Below are 27,839 nucleotides of genomic sequence, written 5' to 3'. Positions count from 1 at the left end.
TTGTTTCTTCTCCTCTTCAAAATTCCAGGATAAGGTCCGCCAAACCTCTGGGCTGGATGGGGGTTCCACCAAGTCCTACGATTTGGAGTTGGGAAATGCTTGAGTTTTCCTATCTCTCCTCTGATGCCTCTAAACACTTCCCATATTATTAAGTTGACCACACTTCCTTTGTCCACTAGTAGCTTCATTACCAAAAATTTATTGATGATTCCTACTACAATTAAGGCATCGTTATGCGGTCCTTAGACATGCGCTCCATCTCCTTTTGCTCTTTCAGCCCCTTGCATTATTCTTGCTACTGACCTCTTCCTCCTTGGTTTCACAAACTCCTCCCTCCAATTATCACATTGATGACCCCAAGTATTTCCTTCGTTTTGGTCTTGTCATCCTACTTTTTATTTATCTTTAGACTTCTTCCTTCTAGTGTTCTTTGTCATCTCTTCGGTATGCGAACTTCCTTAACGCTCCCATTTCTATCATTCTCTCAATTTCCTACTTTAAATCATAGCATTCTTCAGTGTCATGCCTGTAATCTTCGTGAAATTTGCAGTATCGGCTCTCTTCTCTGGTTCCTTATTTGTGTCTCATTTTCCGAGGCCATATCCTGGGTGTTCAGTTTTTTTTTACCCATATCGGTACATTGCCTCTCGTGGTGTTAAGTGGAGTGAATGTTTGGCTTCCTTCTCCGTACCTTTTGCTCCGTTAGTCTCCTCTATTGTATCTACCATCGTTCCGCCAATGGTTGGGTTCTTTGTAAGGAGATTATCGATTGACACTTTGATGTTCAGTCATATAATCTTTTCTTGAATGAGATGTTTATCTATGTGATGCGGTTCCTTTTCTTTATTCCTTTTTTGGTGTGTATTGGCTTTTTTGTCTCCTTCTGTTATCCACATTTATGCACTTTTGAGCTGCTGCTATAACCTCCTAGTACGTTTTGGGTTTCTTCGAGCTGAGTTTGTCCCCCAATATGCCTATTTTTTATTCCCTTTTTAATGCTTGTACGAATATGTCGTTGTTTAGGTCTTTGAGTTTCATTGCTTCATTGTTGAAGGGTTCAACGTAAGCTCTCAGTGATTCTCCTTCTCCTTGTCTACATCGACACAATTCCTCTGAGCTCTTTTTTGGCGTGATATACGTGATGAGCCTCATTATAAATTTTTGGTTTAGCCGCTTCCATGATTGGATCGTCCTTGTCTTGAGGTGGTTAAACCAGCATTAGGTTGTGTCGCTCAGGGTAGTAGGGAATGTTTTGCATAGGATGGCATTAGAGACATTTAGGAGGACCATTTTGTTGTAGAATTTAGTCACATGACTTTTGGGACATCCGGTTTCGTCAAAGTTGTCAAGGTTGGATATCTTAAACAACTTGGGTAACTTTTCTGATAGGATGTTTGTGGCCAAAGGCGACTTTCCTCGAGATTGACTTCCGGTGCTGACGTGTTGCATTGCCTTATTTCCCACTACTGATTGCATTACTTTCACTATCAACCTTTGTACTTCTGGAAAATTTACTCCACTTGTTATTTCCAATTGTCTGACTCTTGTTTTCCTCATTGGCGTCTCGGTTAGTTTTTCCCCCCTTACTTCCCAAAAATTACCTACCTCATGTTGTCTCAGTTTCTCCACTTCCGTCGTTTATCCCATTGGTCCAGTGTTCGTACCTTCACTTATTGCTTATGTCGCTGCCACCTCTTTAAACCTTGCCCAAGACTTCTTGTCGGGGTTTGAGATATTAAGACGCTTGTGGCTTCCTTGATTACCACAACTATATCTTCCTGGAATTGCTTCAAAGCGATGTCCACTGTTTTGTTGATCGTACCTTGGAATGCTGAGCCGGAGCTTTCTCCCATGTTGGGGTTTTGTGTCCCATACCCTTGAAATGGCACCATCGACCGAGCCCCGTGTAGCAGACGGGCGGTGTATGGTGACTAGACGGTACGTAAGTTTACTTGGTAATGGGCGGAGGTGGGGGTGTTTTTCTAGTTTCTTGTGGTAAGGGATGGTTTTCCTTGAATGTGGTCAGTAGTAGGTTTTTGTTTATTTCCGTCATTCTGAGATCCATTCACTAAAATTTGTTTGTGGAAACAGTCGCTCCACAGATGATGCTAAATAATGGATCTAGAAATAGGGCGAGTGGGATTCGTCTTGAAAGGATTTGGATGACCTGCAAAAGGTGGATATAGAAGGGAGAAAATTTGACTTTGGACCCCGAATTCACTCCGGTGCCTATATTAGTAAGGATAATTATGGTATTTTAGACGAGTATCAAATGAATATCATGTGTGTGAGAAAATGACAATGTTCTCTCTTTTATAGGTCTCTTTGTGTGTCTCTCCTTTTACTGGCAATGTGAGATTTATCCATCACTTATCACCATTGAATTTCATTACTCCATTCATCCCATTTTAAAAGTCTCATTCATTTCACAGAGAAGTTAAGAAAGCATTTATTATTAGGCCTAATTATTTAAAAACCACCCACCTTGCAATTTTTTTTCGTTTATACCACGACCTCGGAAATAGTTCATTTGTACCCCGTTTTGTATTTTAATGTTTCATCTGTACCCTTTAAAAAAAGAGCACGCGCATTTGTCCACCCTGTCCGCCATGTCAGCCAAAAATGCTGCAATTACCATATTATCCCTGATGAGTCACCGGTTCTCTGACCAAACCATGGTTGCCCCTATCTCATTATCCAATACGCTGCGTTTTAATTTTCCCTCCATCTAACCCATAGTTCTCCTCATCCCATCGTGTTTCACAGACAATAACCCTAACTTCATAAACTCACAGAATAGAACAAAGAAAGGCGAGGAAAATTGAGCGATACTATGTCTTCAATGTTTGAATCTTTCAAGCCCCTTGAAGATGTGAACGACAACATGTACAATCTTTCTCCAAAGCGAGTACGCAGTAACTGTAGGCATGGAAAGTTGGCTCTGTACACTTCATGGACCAAAACGAATCCGGGAAGAATATTCCGGCGATGTCGTCAGTCCAGGGTAAGTTTCAACATTTATTGCTTAATTTTATGTTAATGAAATGTGTAATGTTCGAATTTTTTTCTTAAGATTGTTTGGAAATTTATTGTTGAGTTGTGTTTTGATGGTCAGTGAGTAGCTTTTAGTCAATTTATAACTGTTTAAAACCCCCAATTTTAAAGTAGGATTTATCGGTGATGAATGGAGAGTCACCCGTTTACACCCAAACTCTAAATAGATTCAGCAAGGTATTAGTATATGGAATAGCCAACCCTGGAATAACGTTTTTAAATCCAAATTCTAAATGAAATCATTGTTTTTTGTTGTTTATTTCTGTTAAAGTAACATTTGTGCTTTTATACTGTGCAATATATTCATACATTAATGGTTGAATTGTCCGTTATCTATTGGATAGACCGAAGAAGATTGCGGAGCTTTTCGTTGGTACGATGAGGAGGTATCGTATGAGAATATCATGAAGCTCACTGTGCTTTTGGACAAAGTAACAGGATTGACGGATCAACTTGAGGATAGGGAGAAAACAATTAAGCAGTTTGAAGAGGCTCAAGGAAAAGCTACAATTGCTTTTACGGAGTTACTGGATGAATATGATCGACTGCCTATGTAATTTGTTCACTAATTATCTATGTAATTTGTTCGACATTTATCTATGTAATGTTGTGGTTATGGTATCACTAATTATCACTAATTCTCTATGTAATTTGTTTGACAATTATCTATGTAAAGTTGTAGTTATGGTACTACGAACTATACCTATGTTTGTGGTATTGAAACATTTTGTATATTGTACTTACTTATAATTCAATTTATTTGTCGTTATTGTTGTCGAGTTACCCCTTCTTTGTGATTGTATTACCATTTTCATCCATATTTTTAAGCTGACATTTTTCTTTTTATCTTGAAAGGTATTTTTGAACCTTATAAATTGTAGATTTATGCTTATTTTGACTTTTCATGTATTAGAAAAGTTTGATAGCATTCAATTATTAACTGAACCTTGACCTGTTGATTATTGGATATTTGGATGCACAAAAATTGTATCAAATTAAATATCAATTCACTAATACAAATATATTGACTAGCCAAAAAAGCAAGGTTTATACAAACCTTTGCTATAAATATTTCTTCACATCCGGTGAAGCCAAAAAAGTTGAATATCCTAAAATTATCTAATGATTTACATTCTGTGAAGGCAAAAAAACTGCACATTGCAGTAACGCCTCCCTAATGCTTCACACCAAGGTGAAGCCAAAAAAAAGGTTTATACTTCTTTGGACCTTTTATATACCTAGTGCTTCACATCCACTTGAAGCAAACAAAAATAAAGGTTAAATTTACACCTTCCATATACCCAAAAATTACGAAACCCAAAATCACATGACGTTACTTGTGCATCTTCTGTTTTTCTTTTGTCATTGGAAGTTTGCCTAATCGCGGTGTCGCAGCTTGCGATGCAGTTGACTTGAACATAACAGATGTTGTCGATCCTTCCTGTGAAGATATGGCTGCCCGGGCACCTACATTGGTGGTCGATCCTTCCTGCAATGACATTGGCGGTCTACTACGTCTTCTAGCTGCAGCAGCCGTTGAAACTGCTCCATGAACATATGTGTTGCCATCAGTAGGAGCAGGCTGCATATCAAAAACAGCAGGAAACGCACTATAAAAATCACTTACAAAAGAAAATAAGAACTAAAAACAGTTCAATAGTCTTAACCTAGGCTGCCTAAAACAGTATTTAGAAGTTGATTAGCTTGAGAACACTATTGAATTCATAAATTCAGAAGACTAATACAAGTAAGAGGATTACCCTTGCATAAATGAAACCAGAGCATGTGTTCACCCTTATCCCAACATTTTCAGCAACCTGGCAACCCAAACAACAAGATCAACACCATGGAAAGAATAGAATGCACCATTTTAGCCGAAATTTGTTGTATGTTACCTGGTTTTGCAGTTGTGTATGGATCTCACTTCTTTGCTCCGATGTTGATGCATTCCTTTGAGCTAAAATCGTGCTCTCAAGCATTTCTGTGTTTCTTTGCTTTCTCATATTCGAAGCAGAAGGTGCACTCCTAGGAGGTTTAGGAGTCCAGTTTGGACCCCTAGGTCTACCTGCCTTACGCTGCAAACATAATTCATTAGTATTTGTGCATATATATATATATAAGGATAAGGGAACAAAGAAATTGATAAAATGTTATACCTTTTGAGGCCTTTCAGCAGGGGCACTATCCTTATTGGGGCAGCCACGTTTGTTATGTCCCTCGACAAGGCAATGAGTGCATGTCATTGCAACACCCTTTCTTGCAAACCTCTGAGGCTTCTTAGGTTCCTCGTCAGGGTCTCTCCTCCTATTCTTCTTAGGACGGCCAGGCATCTTACGATATGGCGGTGGCAGTATAGCATCGCCTCCTACTTTGGGCCACAGTCTGTACCCATTGATTGGCTGTAGACAGAATTCATATGCCAACTTATAATTTCCCCTCTTGTAGCAATCATCGACGTAGTCCTCAACGTTATATCGCATGAAATTGATGCAGACCAGAGCATGGGGACATGGTATGCCACTAATGTTCCATGCTCTACAACTACAGCTCTTGTTTTTTAAGTTCACCACATACTGATCATCACTAGAAGTCACTTGAAATGCCCCTTTTGCAACTTTTACTTCACAGAATCTTGTCATAGTCTGGTTTTTATCTATCCGCTCTCTAATCCTTGGACAGATTGCTTCAAAATGATTGTCCATCAACTCCGACTTCACGGACATCCTCTCCATCAAAGATGATCGAATATCCTCAAGCATGTTGATTGCTTGAAGTTGCCTTGGCTTAGAAATAAATCCGTTGAAGGTCTCAACCAAATTGCTCGTAATGGCATCACACTTTAAATTAGGCCTAATAAAGGCTTTGCAAAATGTGTTCTCCAACTGCTTCATGAAATCTGTGTGGGCTTCCATCTTCTCAGCCATTATCAAATCCATAACATTGTCAAACTCTAGAGGATTAGGTGTATTCACAGCCTTCCAAAACAGTCGCTTCAGTTCAGCGCCCTTATGGTTCTTCTTCCAGTTAGCATAAATATGGCGGGCGCAATTTCGGTGCTCGGCAAAAGGTACCACACTCTTAATTGCATTTTTCAAGCCCTGTTAAGAACAAAAAGGACCAAAGAATTTGTATATACATCCAAGAGCCAAACATGATAGACAGTCAATTAAAACTAGCAAAAATAATCCAAGGTGAACTGTGCATATATGCGGAAATAGCAACAGGACTCAATGTTATAAAATGATCCAAGGTAAAACAATCAACTTGATGTCCAGATTGCAAGTGAACATTAATCCCTTTAAGCATAGTTAAATGACAGATAATTAGCAATCCTAATAAAAAGATCATAAATAGACAAAATTTATTCTATTTATAAATGTTCTATTCACACAACTTAACTAATAACTAACGAATGTAACATTCTGACAAACCAAAACCTTAAACAAATAAATCCTAAAGAATGTAACATTCTGACAAACCAAAACCTTTGCATATTTGTTATCCAGGGAGCATAAAAATACAAGTTATAATATTGAAATCAAAATAATATAACATAAAGTCAAATATATTACCTTTTGTTGGTCGCTAATGAGAGTCAAATACACACCCTCCCCGAACCCAAGATCTGATATCAACAAGTTCATAAACCACGTCCAGGTTTCCTCGTTCTCTGCTTCAGCAATCGCCCAAGCCACCGGGTACATTTGGTTGTTCGCGTCCCGGCCTACGGCACTTAACAGAACGCCAACTACAAGTGTCTTGAGGAAACAGCCGTCCACACATAACACTGGCCGACAACCAGCATTAAACCCCTTTCTTAAACATGAAAACCCAACGTAGTACCGCTGGAAAACCGGAGCGCCAGTTGTTGGGTCTTCAATGAAGTGAAAACAGAATAAACCTTCTGGGTCTGCCCTTCTCAACTCAGCATCGTACGCTCTGAATCTAGTGTAATGGGTTTCCAGAGACCCTCGGATGATAACCATTGCAGTAGTTTTTGCTCTATAGCAACATGAAGTGGGCACTACTAGTCCATAATATTTTTCCCTTAGATCAGCTTCCATGTAACGGGGTTTGTATGAAGGCTGTCGTCTAAACTTCTGAATGAACTCTTTCGCCACCCACTCCGATGTCGCTTGTCTATTTTTCGCCGCCCTTTGACACATGTGCTTATTATCCAGCCCTGTGATCTTAAAGGAAGTGGAGGACAGTTTCCTACTTGCATATAACCTCCATGTGCAACCAGGTGCGCATCTAGCTTCGACCTTAAACCGCTCACTCCTTTTCCAACGTACATCGTGGCCACGGCAGATAGCCCACTGTTGTACAGCATGTTTAACTTGAATCTTGTTCACAAATATCATGTTCATTTTAAATTCCAACTCTTCGTGGTTGCAATTTGGGTTATAGTACAACCGAGTTCTTTTCTTCCTCTTCTTAGGAATTAGGCTGTCCTCATCACTGCTAGAGGGTGTGATCAGCCCGTCGTCAGTGTCCGCATAGTCACTTCCAGGTTCAGACTCTTCGCAACCCGCATGGGCATCTAAGTTACCAACCCCCCCTCCTTCCCAATACTTCCCGTTTACACTAGCAACACCCCCCGGAGCATCAAGCATGGCGTCCAACCCCAACCCATTAATGCTATCAATTGCAGCACTTCTTAAAATTTTCTTCTGTTGCTTCGCACTTGCGTACTCATCATCGAAGTCACTCCCGCCATCAATGAAGCTGTCATCATCAGTGCCTTCTTCGCTGCCGCATTTGTAGGTGCTGTCAGACTCACCAAGATAATTATCAATGTCCATTTCTGCTGCTTTATCAGGCTCCGTTTCTGCTGCATTTTCAGTGTCCACCACAATGCATTCCTTCTCCGCTTCATACCTCAGTATGCTATCCCTAACACTTTCTTCTCTGTCGAAGTGGTCAAATTGTTGAGCTGCCCTGTCAATGAATAAAAAAAACTAACATTAACAAAACTACTCATGTATAAAGGACTGTTGTAAGCATAAGCAGTACAAATTACAAACACCCATACAAGAACATAATTATTTAAGTACATCCTAATTTAATGCCAACAACTAATATATCATGTTTCTGATTACAACTAGCAGCTCAACATCTCAATTTTTAGTCTTTAAATTCTGGTGGATTGTTCACAGTACATCCATGTGATAAATTTTAAATTTGGCACAACTCATGATTTGCATTAACTCAAAGCATTAGCCAACATAGCATACTAACATTAGTACCATTCCTATAGCTATCAGCCTATCATGTTTTCAGGTGATAAAAAAAACAAAGTGCATACCAATTTTTTAAAAAACCCTAAAAAAATTCTTACCTATAATTAGTGGACAATTTTGGGTCTCCTCTGCCAGAAAGATCGTGTTCTCGTTTATCTTTACCCATTTCAGCCTGGAGACGCTATTTAAAACGCTGGTCGTTCCCAATAACTGCTGGTCGTTCTTTGCATTGCAGATTTCTGTTGTCGACTAAAGTGGGTTCGAACGTTTGAAGGGATAACGAAGGTTTAGGGTTTGAAGGGTTAACGAAGGTTTAGGGTTTGAAGGCAGTCTCTCTGTCAAGACTTTTGTTTTAGGTTTTGCGATGAGGAGAACAATGGGTTAGATGGAGGGAAAATTAAAACGCAGCGTATTGGATAATGAGATAGGGGCAACCATGGTTTGGTCAGAGAACCGGTGACTCATCAGGGATAATATGGTAATTGCAGCATTTTTGGCTGACATGGCGGACAGGGTGGACAAATGCGCGTGCTCTTTTTTTAAAGGGTACAGATGAAACATTAAAATACAAAACGGGGTACAAATGAACTATTTCCTAGGTCGTGGTATAAACGAAAAAAAATTGCAAGGTGGGTGGTTTTTAAATAATTAGGCCTTATTATTATGATTTTTTTTTACGGTTTTACACTTATTGATGATAATGAAATTTTTCATATAATTTCTTTTAAGGTTAATGTTAAAAAAATCACGAATTTTACACATTTTCTTATTTTAATCACGCAGTTTAAAGTTTCTCATTTTCATACACAAACTACAATTTTTTCTCAAATTCATGCACGGTGCTGAGGTGGCACTCATTCATTGGTGTAAAATGACTTCCACCTCAGCGAATTACACCAATGGAGCCGTGACACTTCAGCACCTTACATGAATTTGAGAAAAAAATGGTAGCTCGTGCATGAAAATGAAAAAATTTAAACTGCGTGATTAAAATAAGAAAACATGTAAAGTTGGTGAATTTTTATAAAATTAATCATTTCTTTTAAGGTGATTTAAAGAATGATAATGAAAAAGTTCAATACAAAATCATCTATAAAATAGAAATAAATATTTTAAATGAAAACATCTTAAAATAAAAAAAAAATCTAAAATAGAATAGGAATATTAATTTTATTCAACGACAAAATTGATAAAAATAATAATAATAAAGCATCACAGAAAATGGTCCCTTGTATTGGAAAATAACTATAGAAGAGTAGCATTATATAGATCTATTTAGTCCAATATGGGATTGATTGGATCTAAAGTAACTTTAAAATATATAAAATTTTGTCATGAGTGTAAATATATAGAGTGGCACTAATTTAAGCGTGCCATATAGGAGTAACTTCTTTTACTCGAAAACACGCTCGAAATTGGCGGCATAAATTTAAATGATCGACCCAAAACTCTCAAATCGATACCAAAAAATTAATGGAGCAGATCCCAAAAATGTTAGAAGATTTCTACTAATTAATAATCGGATTTGTCAGTATCTATTGCATTATCCTTTGTGCCCACATTCACCATCAATATCTTGCCTAAAGATATCACCTCTCTAATTTTAGCAAAACTTAATAATTTTAAAATCTATATTTTATAAATTTAACTACATTTTAACTTTGATCTTTTTTTTTAACTCTATTTAAAAGTTAAAAGTCAACAGTTATTTTAATTTTAATTTCACTAGTTATTTTAGTTGACTTATATTTTTTTAGTATTTTAATGATTAAACATCTAACGTCAAACGGAATCAATACGGATACGGATTGTTTATTAAGTGTATTAATTAAAATGAACATATTATAAAAGTTAAATCAGCTGTGCGTGTCAATAATTATTATGCAATTAATCTAGTTGGCCAATGATGGATCGTACAAATACAACATATTGAATTCATATAATTCATTTATTTTAAATAAATTGAATACAAATCTTATACGCACGATATGTTTAATTTAATCATTTAAATATATTGAATATAAATAATACGAATATATACCAAGTTTAATATGTTTTATGTAAATTCACATACATTCTTAACAAGTTGGGTCCAATTAATAAAACAAAACACAAGAAGATTAAATTGATTAAACAGATTTACGTTTCAATATGTGATACCACGTTTTAAGTCCTATTGTGTAAATATATTGGCCAATTTATCCAATTTAGAATATAAATATGTTTAATATCAATCATACTCATCTTTTTCATATCACGACGAATCGTGTATCATGTGTCAAAATCTACACCCTAGTACTGGCTGTACAAATTGCAATGTAAACATACACATAGAAAGATAAAGTTTTAGTTTAAACAGTAATTAAAAATCGGACTTAGCTAGGAACTATCATGTTAGCTCATGACAAGTGGCGGATTCAGAATTTTTTTCTAGTCCGGACTATTTGATATACTATTTTAAAAGAGAAAAAAAAATTAAAAACTCATTAGAGGCAAAAAAGTTAGAGGTTAGAAAATTATTATACAAATTTATAAACTGAATTAATTTTTATACATAACTATTTAAAAATAATTACACAAAATTAAAGATAATTTGATTTTGAAAAAGAAAAAATTAAAAAATTATTAGAATTACTAATTATTAACTGAAGATTTTACTTTAAGTTCAAAAATTAGAAATTAAAATACTTAGATTATAAAATTTAACGAATTGTGAGAATTATGAATAAATTTTGAAAAAAAAATTGAACACCTAAAAGGCTAGAACTAAAGTAAATACACAAATGAGAATTAGGAAATTTTTGAAAAAATAAGAGAAAATTAAATAAAACGGTAATTGGTTTTAGCCAATAAACATGGGTCATTTTACTTTTTTTTTTTTTGGGTAAGCCCATCCGGTTTTCAAGGCTTCACCCTGACTAATCCGGATCCGACCCGCGTCGCGCACCTGGCATGGTGGGTGAGTCTGCCAGTGGGAATTTTCTGCATTCATAAGGACTCGAACCCGAGACCTTGCTTAAGCGATATCAAGCCGCTTACCACTTGAACCAACACCCATTGGTATGGGTCATTTTACTTTGATGAAATGAGAGGCCGAAATTGTTTTAACAAAAGTTTGGCCCTTAATGCTTAAAAAGGACAATCGAACGAAGTCGTTCCTTTAAACATTAAAACAAATTGGTTGTCTTCCTTCTCAGCTCAGGGTAAAATGGAGAGACGTATTTTACGGTGCAGAATCAGTTAACCACTACTTTCTGACCGAACTTCATCTAATCTTTGATTCTCCGGCGGTAACCCTGACTGAAGCCTACCCTAGACTAAGAGTAGATCCGCCCCTGTTCATAACTTAGCTAGGAATTATCATGTTAATTCCGGTATGCCTAACTATTTACTCAAAATTAATCTTAAAAAGCCTATGACTCCATAAACTGGGACTTTGTTAAAGAATCCTTTTTGTGCCTTCATTTTGTCGATGATATCATCAACCTTATTATGGAGTGTATTAAATTTGGCAGTTTTTATGCGAACTGCAATGGCTCTATTTTATTCAAAGCCGGCAAAAGGTTTAGACAAAGAGACTTTATTTCCCTTATTTGTTTTGTTCTATGCATGGATTACTTGTTTAAAAATCTTAAGAACACTGATCAGTCTTTCTCTTTCCATAAAAGGGTGCAAATCTTCAAACATCAATCATCTTATGTTTGCTGATGGTTTTCTCTTGTTCTGTCATGGTAATATGGAGTCCATAAACTTTCTAAACCAAAATCTCTTTCATTTCAAAGACTCTTCTGGGCTAGAAATTAACCCTAACAAAAGCCAAGTTTTCTTCTGTAATGTCAATAATACTGTTAAAGATATGATCATGAGTACCTTACGGTTTAAAGAAGGCATTCTCCCCTTAAGATACCTAGGAATCCCTCTGATTACCACCACATTGTCTAAGTCTGATTGCAAAGGCATTAGTGATAAAATTACTAGCAGGATTATGTCTTGAACATGCAAATTTCTCTCTTATGCTGGTAGGCTTCAGTTAATTCAGTCTGTCATGCTAAGTATGCATGTTTTCGGGGCTGTTATCATGATTCTGCCTTACTCTGTTATTAAGAGTATTCAAAGCATTTGTTCTAGATTCTTGTGGAATGGGACTTCGGAGGGGAAATACAGTACTTTAATTTCTTGGAATGATGTTACCAATACCAAGACATAAGGGCGGTTGAGTATCAAATGTATTGGGGATTGGAACAAAAATGCCATTGCTAAACATGTATGGTATATTCTGAGTGACTTTGACTCTCTTTAGGTCAAGTGGATTAAGAACAACAAGCTTACAACGAATAGCTACTGGGGTGCTAAAGCTAATTACAGTTCTTGTTGGATCTGGAGAGGCCTGATTGGGATCAAAGATAAAATTCAGAGGGTTATGTCTTGTAAGATTGGCGATGAGCCAAATACTGTTTTCTGGAGTGATCTTTGTATTAATGGGTGTACTATGATAGAAAAATTCCCCACAATAAAGATGAGGGAGGCAGATTTCAACAAGTTTGCTAGAGTTGTTGATGTCTTCAGACTTAACAGATGGGTTCTTCCCGATCCCATGGATTCGGCAATAGAGGAAGCTTGGGAGTATAATAGAGATAACTTCAAGCTGCAAAGTAATACCCCTGATAAAATTGAGTGAAAGTGGTGAAGAACAACAAGTTTTCTATATCCCAAACATGGGATTTGTTAAGAGATCATTATGACAAAGTTGAGTGGTACAAGCTAGTTTAGGGAAATAATAATATTCTCAGGTATAATTTTATTCTTTGGCTGATCCTCAAAAAAAGACTCAAAACAAAAGATAGACTCCTGAAGTGGGGTGCGACCCCTGATGATAAATGTGTTTTCTGCATGAATCAGCCAAAAAAAAGTTGAGCATGTCTTTTATGATTGCCCCTTTGTAAGGGTAGTCTGGAATAAAACTCTCTTTATCTGCAACTGTCCTAGCAACATATCAGGAAATAGATAAGATTTGTCAGCTGGTTTTCTAAAAAAATTGCTAGAAAGAATGTGAAGTCAGTCCTCAGAAGGAATTTATTTGTTGCTACTACCTACTTCATCTAGAAAGCAAGGAATATGAAAGTCTTTAAAAATGAAAATGCTTCAGTTGAAGCTATCACCATGGGCATTAAGAACTCTATCTTTAACAAGTTCAGCTATATCAAGACAAACTCGCCCATTTATGATGATATTCAGAAGTTACAAGTTATTTGAGTTGTTGATGTAGTCTTTTGTTTTGCTTAGGGAGCCTGTTCCCTATTGTAGCTTCTAGTATGTTCTAGTTGCTGTTGTTTTAAGCTGAACTTTGGTGTTTTTCTTCAAAAAAACAAATCGGACTGGAATCGACGGTTGAACCAAAAACTGATAAGTTGTCCGGTTTGATAATCGGTCCAATCAAATTGGATTAGATTGAAGTAGTTGAATCTGACAGAATTATCGGTTAGACAGATGACTGATCTGATTGAATTGTGTGTGTGAGAGTGTGTGTATATATATATATATATATATATATATATATATACAAGTTCAGAGAGCTCAAATTATAAAACTTAAAATTGTATATAAAAATAAAAAATATACCTAACGAACTTTCTATTTAGAGAAGAAATAAACCATATCAAGTGATCAAAAAGCCAGATGAAATCATAAGAAGAGAAACAAAACAAAAAATAATTAAAAATATATGATAAAAAATTATTTAAATGTTTAATGATAAAAAAAATTTAGAAAATGATGAGGTAATCTTTGATTAAAAATAGCCAAAAATCACCTTCTGTAAATATGCGCAGTGATACCGCTAAATTAGAGAGAAAGAGAGTGTGTTTGGTCGGAAAGAGTGAAAAAAGAGAAATGCAAGTTTATTTTATTCCCATTTTTTTATTTTTAATATTTAATCAAACAAGCTATGAATAACTATGATCAAATATCACTTATATTTTTATCTATAAAAAGAAAAAAAAATTGTTTTTGAAATTTTATCATGAATTTTATTTTTATTCAAGAATACTCGAAAAAATATATCTTAGTTTTGAAAACTTAAACACGATTACTACAACACCAACCTTGAATAAACTACTCGGGACCACAATATGTGATTTCAAGTTGATTTACATTTCATTTGATACCATATTAGAAAAGAATATAATTTGACACAATTGACATTTATGTATAATAGTGGTTTCTCTTTTTCCTTTGAAATAAAATTAAAAAGAGAACTAGATGAGAAAATTAAAAATAATATTTTTATTTTTGTCAAATCGCGAAAAAGACAAAACGACATCACCCATTGAATACTAATAGCGATAACATACCACATTGTCTAATTTTGGTGCTCATTGATAAGTACAAACCATATTACTCTTTTACCCCTCTTCTCTTAATTATTCTAACATTCCAAAACAAATCAAAGTTTATCAATCCCAAAGCTGTGTTAGCACTGAAACATACATAATTTGTCAATCTCAACCATAAACAACTTAATCCAACATTTCACTATTAAAAAAATTAGAATAACTAATTAGTTATAACAAGTGGCGCAACCAGAAATTTTTTTAGATGGATGAAATTTATCTTTAATCGAACTATAAATTTTTCGGCTTCCTTTTAGATCGGTATTTTATTTTTTAATTTTATTTTAAGCAAAACAACATATCATTTAGCTCAATTTATTTAAAAAAATAGTCAATTCACTAAAAATAATTATTTGGTACTCGGTGATTTGAAACTTTTCAAAACCGAGATGGGGCGGCGTGCCCATCCTAAGTCCGCCACTGGTTATAACTACTATGATGTAAGCAAATTGTGCATATTGGCTTCGTCTTCATTTATTAAAATTATATAATTTTAAAATTAAATTAAAATGTTTATTTCTATAAATTAGCTACTTCTTAATATTTAAGAAAATTTACTACTATTTCTCTCCTTCAAATTTGATCAAAATTACTGTCTTTTCTCTTAATTATTAATTTTATTTTTAATATTTTGGTTTATTCAACTGAAATATCCTTACAAATTCAGTTATCAAACACCTAAATCACAAGGGAAATAGTAGATTTTTAAATCTAATAGAAAACAGTAATGTTAATATAATTCAAGGCTGATATGGTAATTTATCCCTTCTAACAAAGCAACTAAACCTCATCTACCCATATCTCATCTCTCATCAACAAATCCCATTCACTAAATTATAATCTCTTAAACAATGATCAAACCACCAATGAATTAAAAATAATAATACCACCCAATAAAAGAAAATTACTAAATCACAATCAAGCATAACAAAATTTTCAAGAAAAAATTAATTTTCTTTAAATTTGAATAATATGAAAACAAGAATTAATTAAAGTTTCATATAATCTGGAATTAGAGAATTACAAAAGGTTTGTAACAAATATATTGTATTCCTGGGCCATGGAATTCAACCGTGTAATTAATAAATACATTGTTTTCATCAACAATGATCGGTCCTTACATATCTGATCATCAATTTTCATAATTACTTGAAGAACAAAAAAAAAAGAATAACATAAAAAAAAGATCAAGAATTAAGAGGAAGAACCGATCATCAATAATTGGCAGCGAATTGTTGCCATAAATAACAGTATCATTTACAAGGGCATCTCCTCTTCGCCAGCACATCGAAATTCGATCGGAAATACGACTCAACCTCTTCCCGTTTCACGATCTCAAGAAAATCTAGCTTTCTTTTACAAGAGCCCATCATGGTCTTCGGTTTACGCGGCGCCGGCGGGCAAATAACGACCGGAGGAATCTTGTTTTCGTCGGAGGTGGGCGTCGTACAATCTTCCTCGTTGTTTTGTTGCTGAATTTCGACTTTATTCTCGTTGGACGAGCTGCAAGATTGCTCGAGTTGCTCGTTCTTGATGAACGGAACTTGTTTCCGCGGCGAATCTTGACGGAATTCAAGATCATGGTGGTGGTGATCGGTAGTAGACATGGCTGAATTCTTGATCTTGTAGTAATTTCCGGTTTGCAAATTTGCTATTTTTGTTGGCCAAGATTCAAGAATTGGGAGAGAAGAGTAAAAATGAAAAGATTAGGGTAAATAAAACGAGAATAGGAACGAGAGAAATGTGTAGGGGAGGGTATTTATGCAAGAATGAGGGGTAAAGATGAAAGGCGTGTATTGCAAGGTAAGAGAGATCTAGAGAGAGAATTTAGAGAGAGAGAGAGAGGTGGTTGAGCAAGGTGAGGGTGATGATGGTGATGATGAAATGAAGGGTTATTATTATTATTATTATTATTATTATTATTATTGTTATGAGTGTTAGCAAGAATTATTAATATTATTAGATTTAGATATATAGGATACCTTTTTGTATACCAAACTTTCCATCTAAGAGTGAGTGTGATTTGATGCTATTTGTTTTTTATTTTTATTGTTTTCTCTTTTTCATCTTTTAGCTAGTTTCACATGACATTTCTTAAAAGTCATTTAGTTTAGAGATCTAGAGTTTTAATATTTTGGTAAAGGATGCCTATTTAAGTCCTTGCATTTGTATTTTGTTTAGATCTAAGTGCCTAAAGTTTGTTTTTATATATAACACTTTTGACTTTTTATATGTGATTCAATTGAATAGGAAAATGAAAATGAGAAATAAAAAAGATAAGACGAATGAGAAAGTATAATTTTTATTGATAAAAATTTCAGTAAGTTTTTCAATTAAATGTAAATTATAATAATTTTTTTTATTATTAGATAACATTTAGTGCATCGAGCGACTCTAAATTTTAATTTTTTTAAATAATAAACTTTCGGTGAATAATAAAAGTATAATTATTTAGAAAAGTCAAATTATTGCGGGTGCAATCGATTATAATTAACGCTTTTAAAATAGTCAATTGAATCAATGGTCAACATATTTAATTTTTCATTCTTTTTAAAACTACAAAACACTACCATTTGTTTCAGTTGTAACTATTACGTTAATTTTATTCTAATTTTGATTAATATTTTTCAAATAAAATTGAAATATAATTAGAGTTGCAAATATTTAAAACATTTGACATTTTTAGATGAATAGGGATAAATGACTATAATTCAAAGTTAAAGTAAAATAGGTTAAAACTGATATTTTTGAAGTATTTGATTAAAATATACGTCACTAATTTTTCCTTTTGATATTTCAAAAAATTAGGCCAAAATAAAAATAAATAAATTTATAATATTTATTATTTCTTATAAGGGAAAGAGAATGAGATTTCATTGACGAGTTCATCATGATACATGCATCCCGATTAAAGTACCAATTCTACTATTAGTCAGGCACAAGAATTTCTAGCTGCCAAGGCACTGGGATATTTCTGCAACTAGAGTTGTGGCAGTATGTTAGATTGTCACATCACTTCTATTTCAGTTTTAATAATTTTAGTTTAGTGTTGGTTAATTACACATTTTCAATTTTATACTTTATACTTAATAAATTTTATATTTTATTGATAATTAGTTTATATTTAATTTTTTTTATTATTTATACGTATATCTATTCTAATTTCATTTTTTATATATGTCATGTTATATTCCATTATTGTTTTTACTTGATAGTAATATATAAAAATATATTTTACTAATAATTTATATGCAAATTCCAACAACAAGATATATACTATTAAAATAAAAATTATTAACATACTATAATATAATTTAGGTAATATATATTCTATTAATCATTAATTATATTTTAATATTAAATAGTATGATTTTCTTAAAAATTAGACGTATTATTATTATTTTTATTTGGACAAAATATTTGACATTATATTTCATCTGTTAATAATTTGAAAAAATATAATAAAATATGTTGTTATATTTTATTTTATTTTTGATACATGGTTCATGATGTTTTCTGAATGAATTTTAACTATAAAACGGCACCTTTAAACTTTCTACATTCATACGAATCTCCACTCGACTAGTGTAGATTTTTTACGGGAGACAGATTCTGACCCCAAATTTTAAACAGCTGCATATATGAGTACAGTTTAAATCCGCGATCTCACTTATTCCAGGAAAACCACTTATCAACTGACATGCGTTTTAAAATTTATGTTGTTATATCTTTAATTATTTATCAACTAACAGATATTTAAGACATGAAAGAAAATTACTATCTTAAGAATAAAGATCATATTTCCAATACTTTAATAATTATACAGATATTGTAGAGATTTCATGTGCTTTTTAAGTTTGATAAAAATATAACTTTATCTATTTATATTTTAAATATATGTTAAATAATTGATATATATATATATATATATATATTAATTTTTGTATTTAATCAATAAATAATTTCAAATAATTATATTATTACATTAATATAATTTGTAATTACTATATAATATCAATTTATTTTATGTAAAAAGATATTAGTGGAATAAAATCTTTAGGATTATTAATCACAAAGTCAAAATGTCATACTGTTTTAGTTGAGTAATATTACTCTTGTTAGAGTTTAGAATTAAATTATAAATAAAATTTTACTTTAATATAATACTATTAAATAAAATAATGCTGAATATAATCAAACATAACAAAAATTAAAACTTTAAAACTTTAAATAATTGTTAATATTTATAATATATATAAATTTGTAATAATAAAATAAAAATATTATTAATTCAATATAAATTCCGACTAGGATAAGCGTACAGACCCGTCTGCGAGTGACTCAGTCTCTACCTATAGGATTTGCTTAGCTATGACCCTTCATATTAAAAAAATAGTTACAAGATTTAAATATACGAAACTAAAATTTAGGACTGTAGATCCACAAAAATTACAAATTGATGGGCTTACATATGATTTTACTCAAGTATTTCCACAAAAAAAGACATGCATGTTCATGTTATAATTATCAAGATTCTGCTTTTTTATATAATAATTTAAATAGGATGTACTGCTTCCTTCTATTTGAAGAGAGGAATCAATTACTGAAATGAAAAATTATTATAAACTATTTATGGATCTACAAAGCTATATAATTAATAATTATATATGAAGATTTTATAAACAAAATATCTTCAAGTTAGTGAAAAGTTCTCCTCATTCCTATCTAGAATTGCAAATGTATTAAATTAGGTTTATGTCAGCTTCCAGAACAGTAATTAATTGATTAGTAGATTTAGCTTTTATGTGCCGTAGAATATTTATTTGTTTAGTTCAACAAATTTTATGGCATTTATAGAGTTAAAATTAATTTCTTCACAGTAAATGCAGATGGTGTGTTATTACTATATATTAGGTTCAAATTTGATGTATACCGAATTGTATTTATAATAGGGTTTGGTTTACCTGTTTCAAATGGGACAAACTTTGAACCGAAGTCTTGTTAGGATCCTCCTATACACATCTAAATATCCAAGCACTTAAAACAATTGAATCGTGCCATAATAAGGACTCGTATATTGTGCCACTCCAATTGATCAAGGACACATAATAAGGACTCGTAAATTTTTAAGAAATTTAGAAATTTATCAAAATAAATAAAAAATAAAATTTTATACCTTAATACGGAAATATCAGCACAAACACATCACATTTTTAACTTTATTTGAATTTTACTCTTTTTGTTTTATATATTTGTAATTATACTCTCTTTAATATATACAGACCATCTCTATCTTTCATTCTCTATTTTGTGTATGCGGCAGCCTTTATACATATAGGCCACATTTTTTTTGTCAATTCTTTTACTCTTCTATAAATTACTTACCTATTGGCATTTTTTTTTTCTTCTTTAAATTACTTGTTAATATTTTTATAAGCATTGTGAATCTCCCCTCAGCTGATTACCTCACCTGTATAGCTGGCTTCCTATTTTAGCCATTCACGTGATGTTTCTGTTATTTTGGATTCGCTGCACACATCAGCACACCCTCCAGCTGTCCTTTATTCCTTTTGTAATCATTGTTAGGTGTAACAGTTTTATTCCTTTTGTGTATAAATAGAGGCCCTGCTCCTCTTGTAAATATATGCTGAGTTAATAAACATTACTCATTATCTGAGTTTACTCCTTAAATTGTTCATGGTATCAGAGCAATTCTGATCCAATACATATCTTCTTAAATGGCTGAAACTACCTACAACCTTAATGGTGATCCTTATCATCTTCAAGGATCTGATCATCCTGGCATGGTGCTTGTCACATCACCTTTGAATGAGAAAAACTACCTCTCCTGGAGAAGATCTATGAAGATAGCTCTACGAGCTAAGTTTAAACTTGGTTTTGTTGATGGAAGGTTTCCTATACCTGAGGAAGACAATGATCAGTTTGAATCCTGGACTAGGGCCAACTACATGGTCACCTCCTGGATCTTGAATTCAATATCTAAGGATATTGTAGATGGTTTTCTTTATACCACTACTGCAAAGGAGCTCTGGGAAGAGATAGCAGAAAGATATGGAGAGAGTAATGGTCCTTTATTATATCAAATCCAGAGAGAAATAGCTTCTGTGAATCAAGGTAATGACTCTGTGGCCAAGTATTATACTCGTCTTAAACGCTTGTGGGATGAATTTGCTTGTATCATGTGTCTTCCTCCTTGCACATGTGGTGCTGCTAAAGCTATTACTGACTTGTATTCAACGAACAAACTAATGCAATTTCTTATGGGATTAAATGACTGTTTTGATCACACAAGAAATCAGATCCTGGTGATGGATCCCTTACCTACTGTTAACAAAGCTTACTCCATGCTTCTTAGTGTTGAAAAACAGAGAGAAGTGCATATAAGTTACAATGAAAAACTGGAAGTCACAGGGTTGTTTTCAAAAACTCAGAATTATTTCAAGAAAGATAACACATCTAAGGCTGCAGCAAAAAGGAAGGATAAGGAGAGTAAATTTTGTGATCATTGTAACACCAAGGGGCATGAAAAGGAGACTTGCTTTAAACTTCATGGAGTACCAGATTGGTTCAAGGAACTAAAAAATTAGCAATGGAAAGGAGGCAACAAGAACATGGTCAATATGGTTGATACTCCTCTGGACTATGATAGCAGCAATGAATCAAAGGGAGACAAGCAGACATTGCTAATCTGGTTCAGATTGAATTAATGAAAATCATGAAGGATGGTAATTATGCAAACTTTGCTGCTCTTAACAATTTCTCAGGTAAACCTTCTCTATATGCTTTTGCATTAAGTACTGCTGCTACCACTACCCTTGGTAAAAACTCATGGATCCTTGATACTGGAGCTACCAACCATATGACTGGCATGAAAGAATTACTAAATGATTTTAAACCCTCTGCAAACTCTATACCTATGTACCTACCTGATGGATCTATTAAAAGGGCTACTGGCATAGGAAACATTAAATTATCTGATAGAATGATTCTGCAGCAAGCCCTCTATATTCCCAGTTTCAAGTTCAATTTATTATCTGTCCATAAGCTTACTCATTCTGCTAAAATCAAATGTATATTCACACCTGATGATTGTGTTATGCAGGACCTTCAGAATAAAGAAATTTTGGCCATAGGAAAAGCTCTAGGGAGTCTCTACATTCTGGATATTGATAGCTTCAAATGTATTAAAGAAAGGTCTCAGTCCTTTTTAAATTCTCATGTTTTTTGCAATGTTCAAACTTCAATCAATGAAAAAAGTATTTCTTCTACTCATCTCTGGCACAATTGACTTGGATATTGTCCTGTTAACATTTTTAAACATATTAAGGTTTTAAATAACATCAAGTTTAAAAATATTGATGAATGCAGTATTTGCCACAAATCAAAACAGCGGAGAACACCTTTTCCTATCAGTACCACAAAAGCTTCAAAAAAATTTGAAATGATTCACCTTGATGTATGGGGACCTTATCACCAACAAACCATTGAAGGTACAAAATACTTTTTAACCATAGTTGATGATCATTCCTAAGCATCATGGACTTTTCTGATGGTCCACAAAAGCCAAACAACTTCCTTTTTATCAATTTCACAAATATGATAAACTGTGAGGAGTGATAATGGAACTGAATTCACAAATTCAGAATTTCAAGCTCATCTTTTAAATAAAGGAATCATACATCAAAGATCTTGCCCTTACACACCTCAACAAAATGGCATTGTTGAGAGAAAACACAAACATTTGCTTCAATTTGCTAGAGCCTTAATGTTCCAATCTGGTTTACCAAAAAAAAAATTGGGGCTCTTCCATCCTCATGGCTACTTACTTTATAAATAGACTACCTACTGACATTGTTTCTTGGAAAACTCCTATAGAACTTCTTTTCTTAAAACCACCTGACTACACTAACCTTAAAATCTTTGGTTCTCTATGCTTTGTGACAAATACTCTTCCTCAAAAGGATAAATTTTCAGAACGAGCTTTTTCATGCATTTTTATTGGTTACAATCCTGGACAAAAGGCCTATAAAGTTTATGACTTTGAAAAACACAAAATTTTAATGACCGGAGATATACAGTTTTTTGAGCATATTTTTCCTTATAAAAATGAAACTATCAATATCAGAGAATTAGATGATTCTATTCTTCCTATTCCTTTCCCTGAAATAGACATTCCTGATTCCTTAGGTCCTGCCTCTTCTAGTACTTCTAATCATCCTACTTCCCTTATTCAAATTCATTCTCATGCTCCTGCTTTACCCCCACAACAACCTCCTTCTAAACATAGTACTAGAACCAAAACTAAATGAATGTCAGATTTTGTCACCAATTTAGCAGTAGGATTTCTTCCTAGTACCTCCCATACTCTACAAACCTTTCCTTACATATCAAACACCAATCTCACTTCTGATTATCTTTCTTTTCTAGCCAAAATGTCTCATGTCACTAAACCTCAATCCTATAGCCAAGTTGCCTCTAATCCTAATTGGATCACAGCTATGAATAATGAGTTATCTGCCGTAGAAGAAAATCATACCTGGGAATTAACTACTTTACCTGCAGGAAAGAAAGCCATAGGGTCCAAATGGGTGTACAAGATTAAATTTAATGTTGATGGTTCTGTTGACAGATTTAAAGCAAGTCTTGTTGCTAAGGGGTTCAATCAAACAGAAGGAGTTGATTATTTTGAGAGTTTTTCTCCAGTTGCTAAAGTGGTTACTGTGAGGATTTTTCTTGCTTTAGCAACTGCAAAAGGTTTGCCCATCCATCATATTGATATCAATAATGCATTTCTGCATAGCTTTCTTGATGAAGAAGTCTATATGTCTCCTCCTCAAGGGTACTACAAAGCTCAACAGAATCAAGTATGTCAACTTAAAAGATCTCTTTATGGTCTTAAACAAGCCTCCAGGAAATGGAATGTTGAATTTTGTGAGAAAATTACTTTGCTGGGTTTCAAACAGTCTGATCATGATCACTGCTTATTTATCAAAGGCGCTGCATCATGCTTTACTGCTTTACTTCTGTATGTGGATGATCTTCTTATAACAAGCACTTCTGAGTCTGATATTACTACTGTGAAAGATTACCTTGATGCAAAATTCACTATCAAGGATTTGGGGCATGCCAAATATTTTCTTGGTCTGGAGATTGCCAGAGGTCCTACTGGCACTATTATTAACCAAAGAAAATATCTACTTGATATAATCTCAGACACTGGTCTCTCTGGAGCAAAACCTGCTAAAGTCCCCTTTCCAAAAGGTCTGAAACTCACTATTGATATGGGAGAACCTCTACCTGAACCTGATCAGTATAGAAGATTAATTGGCAGGCTTCTATATCTGAATATCACCAGGCCTTATATTACTTACTCAGTACAGCAGCTAAGTCAATATGTTCATCAACCCTGTCACACACATTGGCAAGCAGCTTTACATTTGGTCATATATTTAAAAGGTTCTCCTTCTACAGGACTACTCTACAAAGCTGACTGCTCTCTTCATTTGCAAGCCTTCAGTAATGCTGACTGGGGTTCTTGTGTTGACACCAGAAAATCCTTAACTGGATTTTGTATTTTCTTTGGAGATTCCCTCATCTCTTGGAAGATTAAGAAGCAGACTACAGTCTCCAACTCATCTGCTGAAGCAGAATACCGCAGTCTTGCTACCACAGTCTGTGAACTCCAATGGATCACTTACATTCTCAAAGATTTTCACATCTCCATCAACACTCCCATTTTTCTCTACTGTGACAATCAAGATGCCATCCATATCACAGCTAATCTAGTCTTCCATGAGTGTGCAAAACACTTGGATATTGATTGCCACATAGTCAGAAATCTTTACATAGCAGGCTTCATTCATCTACTTCGTGTTTCATCATCCAGTCAAACTGCTGACATCTTCACCAAAGCTCTTTCAGCTCCACAATTCAACAAGCTACTCTTCAAGTTGGGATTGTATGACATTCATTAATCTCCAACTTGAGGAGGGGCTGTACAAATTTTGCTGATTCTCACTATAAGCATTGTGGATCTCCCCTCAGTTGATTACCTCACATGTATAGCTGTCTTTCTGCTTTAGCCATTCACGTGATGTTTCTGTTATCTTACATCCGCTGCACACATCAGCACACCCTCCAGCTGTCCTTTATTCCTTTTATATATTGTTAGGTGTAACAGTTTTATTCCTTTTTGTGTATAAATAGAGGCCCTGCTCCTCTTGTAAATATATACTGAGTTAATAAACATTACCCATTATCCGAGTTTACTCCTTAAATTGTTCAATTTTTTTTTATTTGTTCAATTTTTTTATTTATTTTCTTTCCTTCATTCTTTAAAGTAATTATAAATATTTTTTTAATTACTTGATGTTCTTTTTTTCCTTTATCTCTTTAACTTTTTAAAATTATATTTTATTTTATAATAATATTATAATAATATTTTCATAAAAATTAATATAGTTTATTTTTGAATTTTTTAATTACTTAAAAAGAATGTTAATAATAAAAAATAATTTCTTTATAAAATATTTGAATATATTTAGTATAAAAAATATTTAATTTTTTTATTCAATAATCATATATGTAATTTATTTTTCATGCATGTATCATATTATCATATTATTATCTTTTTATTATCGTAAAACCTTATCATACTATTATTTTCACATTATCATCTCGTTATCATAATTATTATCATAACATTATCATATAGGTACCATAAAATATTATCATGTCGGTATCATATGATAATGTTATGAAAACAATATGGTAATGTTATGATACCGATATGATAATCAAATATTATTCTGCATAAAATATTTTTTTTTCTGCAGTATGATAACTATATGATAATGCAGTGATACTCATATGATGATTAGACGACGTTTTTTTTATAAAAAAATTATTTTTCTCTTCAGCTTTATGATAATTTAGTGATAATTATATGATAATCAGATGCTGTTTTTTTTTGCAGAAAATCGTTTTTTGTGCAAAAAATTATTTTTTCATGATAACATCGCTTTTTATGCAGTTTTTTAGATCTAAATTTGTAAAAAATCAAGAGTAATTTATTTAAATCCGAAAATTAAAATATATCGTATCTATCACCACGAGTTTAAAAAATTGCTAAAATCAAATATGAAAGAACGGCAGAGTGACGACGAAACGATGGAGATGTGACGGCGGATCGATGATGGAATGACGACGAAGAAAAGAATAAAAATGAAGAGAAAAGAAGAATAAAAAAATGACGAAGAAAAAAAAATGCAGAGAAGAGAAAGAAGAAGAAAAAGGGAAAAAGGAGAAAAAGAGATAAAAAAGTGACAGGTGGTATAGTAAAATATAATTAGAGTAAAATAATAATAAAAAATAGATATAATTATAATATAAACATGTCTTAGAATAAAATAATAATAATTATATTAAAAGGGTGAGATATTTTCTCTATATTTTCTTTATTGAGTTAGGAAATTGTACTATTTAAAAAAAAGAGTATTGTTCTAATTTTCTCTAAAAAAATTCGTCCAATTTTTATTTAACTCCGTTAATATTTGCTGATGTGGCACTTAAAACATTAAAAAAAATTAAACACATTGCACTTAATCTGACACGTTGTTAAAATACCTTAAAATCTAAAAGATCCAAAATAACTTTAAAACTCTATTATTTCAAAAAGGCTTATCCTCTAAAATCCTCACCTTAGCCCCAATTCGTTTGCACTCTCATGTTATATAAGCACCAAATATATCCAAATTACGATCTTTCACTTTCAATTGCACCTCAAATAATAAAATTCACACATTTTGATTTCAATTACACCCTTAAACATCAAATTGACCTTTTTTTTCAATACTTCAAGTTTTAATAAATATTCTAAATGATTCTTATAGTTATAATTAAAACAAAAAAAAACTTTAAATTTTTAAAAATTAATAATAATTTTTTATTATTATAAATTAATTAAATATATTAATAAATAATTTTAAAAAAATTAAATAATTTAAATAATATGTGTATGTATAAAACAATTTTTTTTTTAAATTAAAAATTAAAAAACCGTTCGTCTTCATCAAGACGAACCCGGAATGAATTCGTCTCGAGAAAGATGAACGAGTTATAAATTTTTAATATAATTATTTTATAGCCAGAAAAAGTATTTTATTTTTTAAAACTTATTGAATATAAATTTCTTTGGTGGGTCAGATAGTGACGACAAAATCATTCAAATATTGGAATATCGTCAAAAAACTTATAAAGTCAAGGCGACGTGGTTGCAGGTATGTATTTTTATAAAATGAATATATTTATTTATATTAAATAAAAAATTATTGTTAAGTTTTATAATTTTTAAAAAGAATAGTTTTATTTTTATTTTAAGGCCAAATAACCAAAAAAAGCCAAACCTTTCATAAAAATTTTACAAAAGTCCAAACTTTTCAATTTTATCAAATTTGTCATGAAACACATGATTTCGTTTCAGTTTTGTCCAACTACACAATTTTGCTTATGTGACGCTGATATGTGACATTACCACATTAGCGCCACGTAGGCGCCACATTAGTAAAATTACATAATTTGACAAAATTAAAACGAAATCATGCGTTTCAGGACAAATTGAATAAAATTAAAAGGTTTGAATTTTTGTAAAACTTTCAAGAAAGGTTTGGCTTTTTTTGGTCATCTGACCTTATTTTAAATATAACATTAAACCCTATTTAGAATATATGTTAAAATTTAAAGAATTAATTTGAACTTTTATCAAGTGAAAAGATATCAATTTGATGCTTGAGGGTGCAATTGAAAGTGAAAGGTCGTAATTTGGGCATATTTGATGGTTTTAGAACGTGAAAGTACAAAAGAATTGGCGCTAAAAAGTGGGGTTTTTTTTTCCAGAGGATAAGCCTTTTAAAAATAAAAACTAAATTTTTAACACCGAAATTGCCGCCACCATCAACCATTATAAAATTTAGGGACGTCACTGATAAAAGGCCAAAAGTTAGGGGCAACGAGAAAAATTAAATCAATGAATTAATATATATATATATATATATATATATATATATATATATATATATATATATATATATATATTAAAAAGATCCTTATTAAAAAAATTAATATGACTCATTTT

The 27,839-nt window shown here is 32.7% G+C and overlaps 4 protein-coding genes across 4 annotated transcripts; 2 read left to right on the top strand and 2 right to left on the bottom strand.

Annotated features, from left to right (window-relative positions):
• The first annotated feature begins 2,572 nt into the window (after positions 1 to 2,572).
• LOC126661060 (uncharacterized) lies at positions 2,573 to 3,786 on the top strand. The gene is made up of 2 exons (XM_050354820.2): positions 2,573 to 3,004; positions 3,399 to 3,786. The coding sequence occupies exons 1-2, from the start codon at positions 2,834 to 2,836 to the stop codon at positions 3,609 to 3,611; spliced, it is 384 nt and encodes a 127-aa protein (XP_050210777.1). The 5' UTR covers positions 2,573 to 2,833; the 3' UTR covers positions 3,612 to 3,786.
• A 601-nt stretch (positions 3,787 to 4,387) lies between these two features.
• LOC130014971 (uncharacterized) lies at positions 4,388 to 8,633 on the bottom strand. The gene is made up of 7 exons (XM_056104162.1): positions 8,396 to 8,633; positions 6,627 to 7,995; positions 6,465 to 6,539; positions 5,211 to 6,152; positions 4,950 to 5,129; positions 4,815 to 4,871; positions 4,388 to 4,636 (listed from the first exon to the last, which is right to left on the bottom strand). Exons 1-7 carry the CDS (start codon positions 8,461 to 8,463, stop codon positions 4,388 to 4,390), a joined length of 2,940 nt encoding a protein of 979 aa, XP_055960137.1. The 5' UTR covers positions 8,464 to 8,633.
• Positions 8,634 to 11,829: 3,196 nt separating this feature from the next.
• Positions 11,830 to 12,975, top strand: LOC126661914 (uncharacterized). The gene is made up of 3 exons (XM_050355796.1): positions 11,830 to 12,239; positions 12,321 to 12,483; positions 12,598 to 12,975. Exons 1-3 carry the CDS (start codon positions 11,830 to 11,832, stop codon positions 12,973 to 12,975), a joined length of 951 nt encoding a protein of 316 aa, XP_050211753.1.
• Positions 12,976 to 15,659: 2,684 nt separating this feature from the next.
• LOC126659559 (cyclin-dependent protein kinase inhibitor SMR1-like) lies at positions 15,660 to 16,578 on the bottom strand. Its single transcript, XM_050352859.1, has one exon. The coding sequence runs from the start codon at positions 16,291 to 16,293 to the stop codon at positions 15,940 to 15,942; it is 354 nt and encodes a 117-aa protein (XP_050208816.1). The 5' UTR covers positions 16,294 to 16,578; the 3' UTR covers positions 15,660 to 15,939.
• Between the last annotated feature and the right edge of the window lie 11,261 nt (positions 16,579 to 27,839).

The sequence above is a fragment of the Mercurialis annua genome, linkage group LG8 (genome assembly GCF_937616625.2).
Source record: "Mercurialis annua linkage group LG8, ddMerAnnu1.2, whole genome shotgun sequence".
NCBI lineage: Eukaryota > Viridiplantae > Streptophyta > Magnoliopsida > Malpighiales > Euphorbiaceae > Mercurialis > Mercurialis annua.
Note: the sequence above shows the minus strand (reverse complement) of the source record. Positions and strands in the feature narration are given on the sequence as shown.

What these genes read in the sequence shown, in the direction of transcription:
- LOC126661060 (XM_050354820.2), top strand. Translation starts at nt 2,834, where the DNA reads ATGTCTTCAATGTTTGAATCTTTCAAGCCCCTTGAAGATGTGAACGAC. An exon ending in GGCGATGTCGTCAGTCCAGG is followed by an intron (nt 3,005 to 3,398) that starts GTAAGTTTCAAC and finishes TCTATTGGATAG; the next exon opens with ACCGAAGAAGATTGCGGAGC.
- LOC130014971 (XM_056104162.1), bottom strand. Translation starts at nt 8,463, where the DNA reads ATGGGTAAAGATAAACGAGAACACGATCTTTCTGGCAGAGGAGACCCA. An exon ending in TCATTAGCGACCAACAAAAG is followed by an intron (nt 6,540 to 6,626) that starts GTAATATATTTG and finishes AAATATGCAAAG; the next exon opens with GTTTTGGTTTGTCAGAATGT. An exon ending in TTTGTCAGAATGTTACATTC is followed by an intron (nt 6,153 to 6,464) that starts GTTAGTTATTAG and finishes TGTTCTTAACAG; the next exon opens with GGCTTGAAAAATGCAATTAA.
- LOC126661914 (XM_050355796.1), top strand. Translation starts at nt 11,830, where the DNA reads ATGGCTCTATTTTATTCAAAGCCGGCAAAAGGTTTAGACAAAGAGACT. An exon ending in ATTACCACCACATTGTCTAA is followed by an intron (nt 12,240 to 12,320) that starts GTCTGATTGCAA and finishes TTATGCTGGTAG; the next exon opens with GCTTCAGTTAATTCAGTCTG. An exon ending in CTTTAATTTCTTGGAATGAT is followed by an intron (nt 12,484 to 12,597) that starts GTTACCAATACC and finishes GACTCTCTTTAG; the next exon opens with GTCAAGTGGATTAAGAACAA.
- LOC126659559 (XM_050352859.1), bottom strand. Translation starts at nt 16,293, where the DNA reads ATGTCTACTACCGATCACCACCACCATGATCTTGAATTCCGTCAAGAT.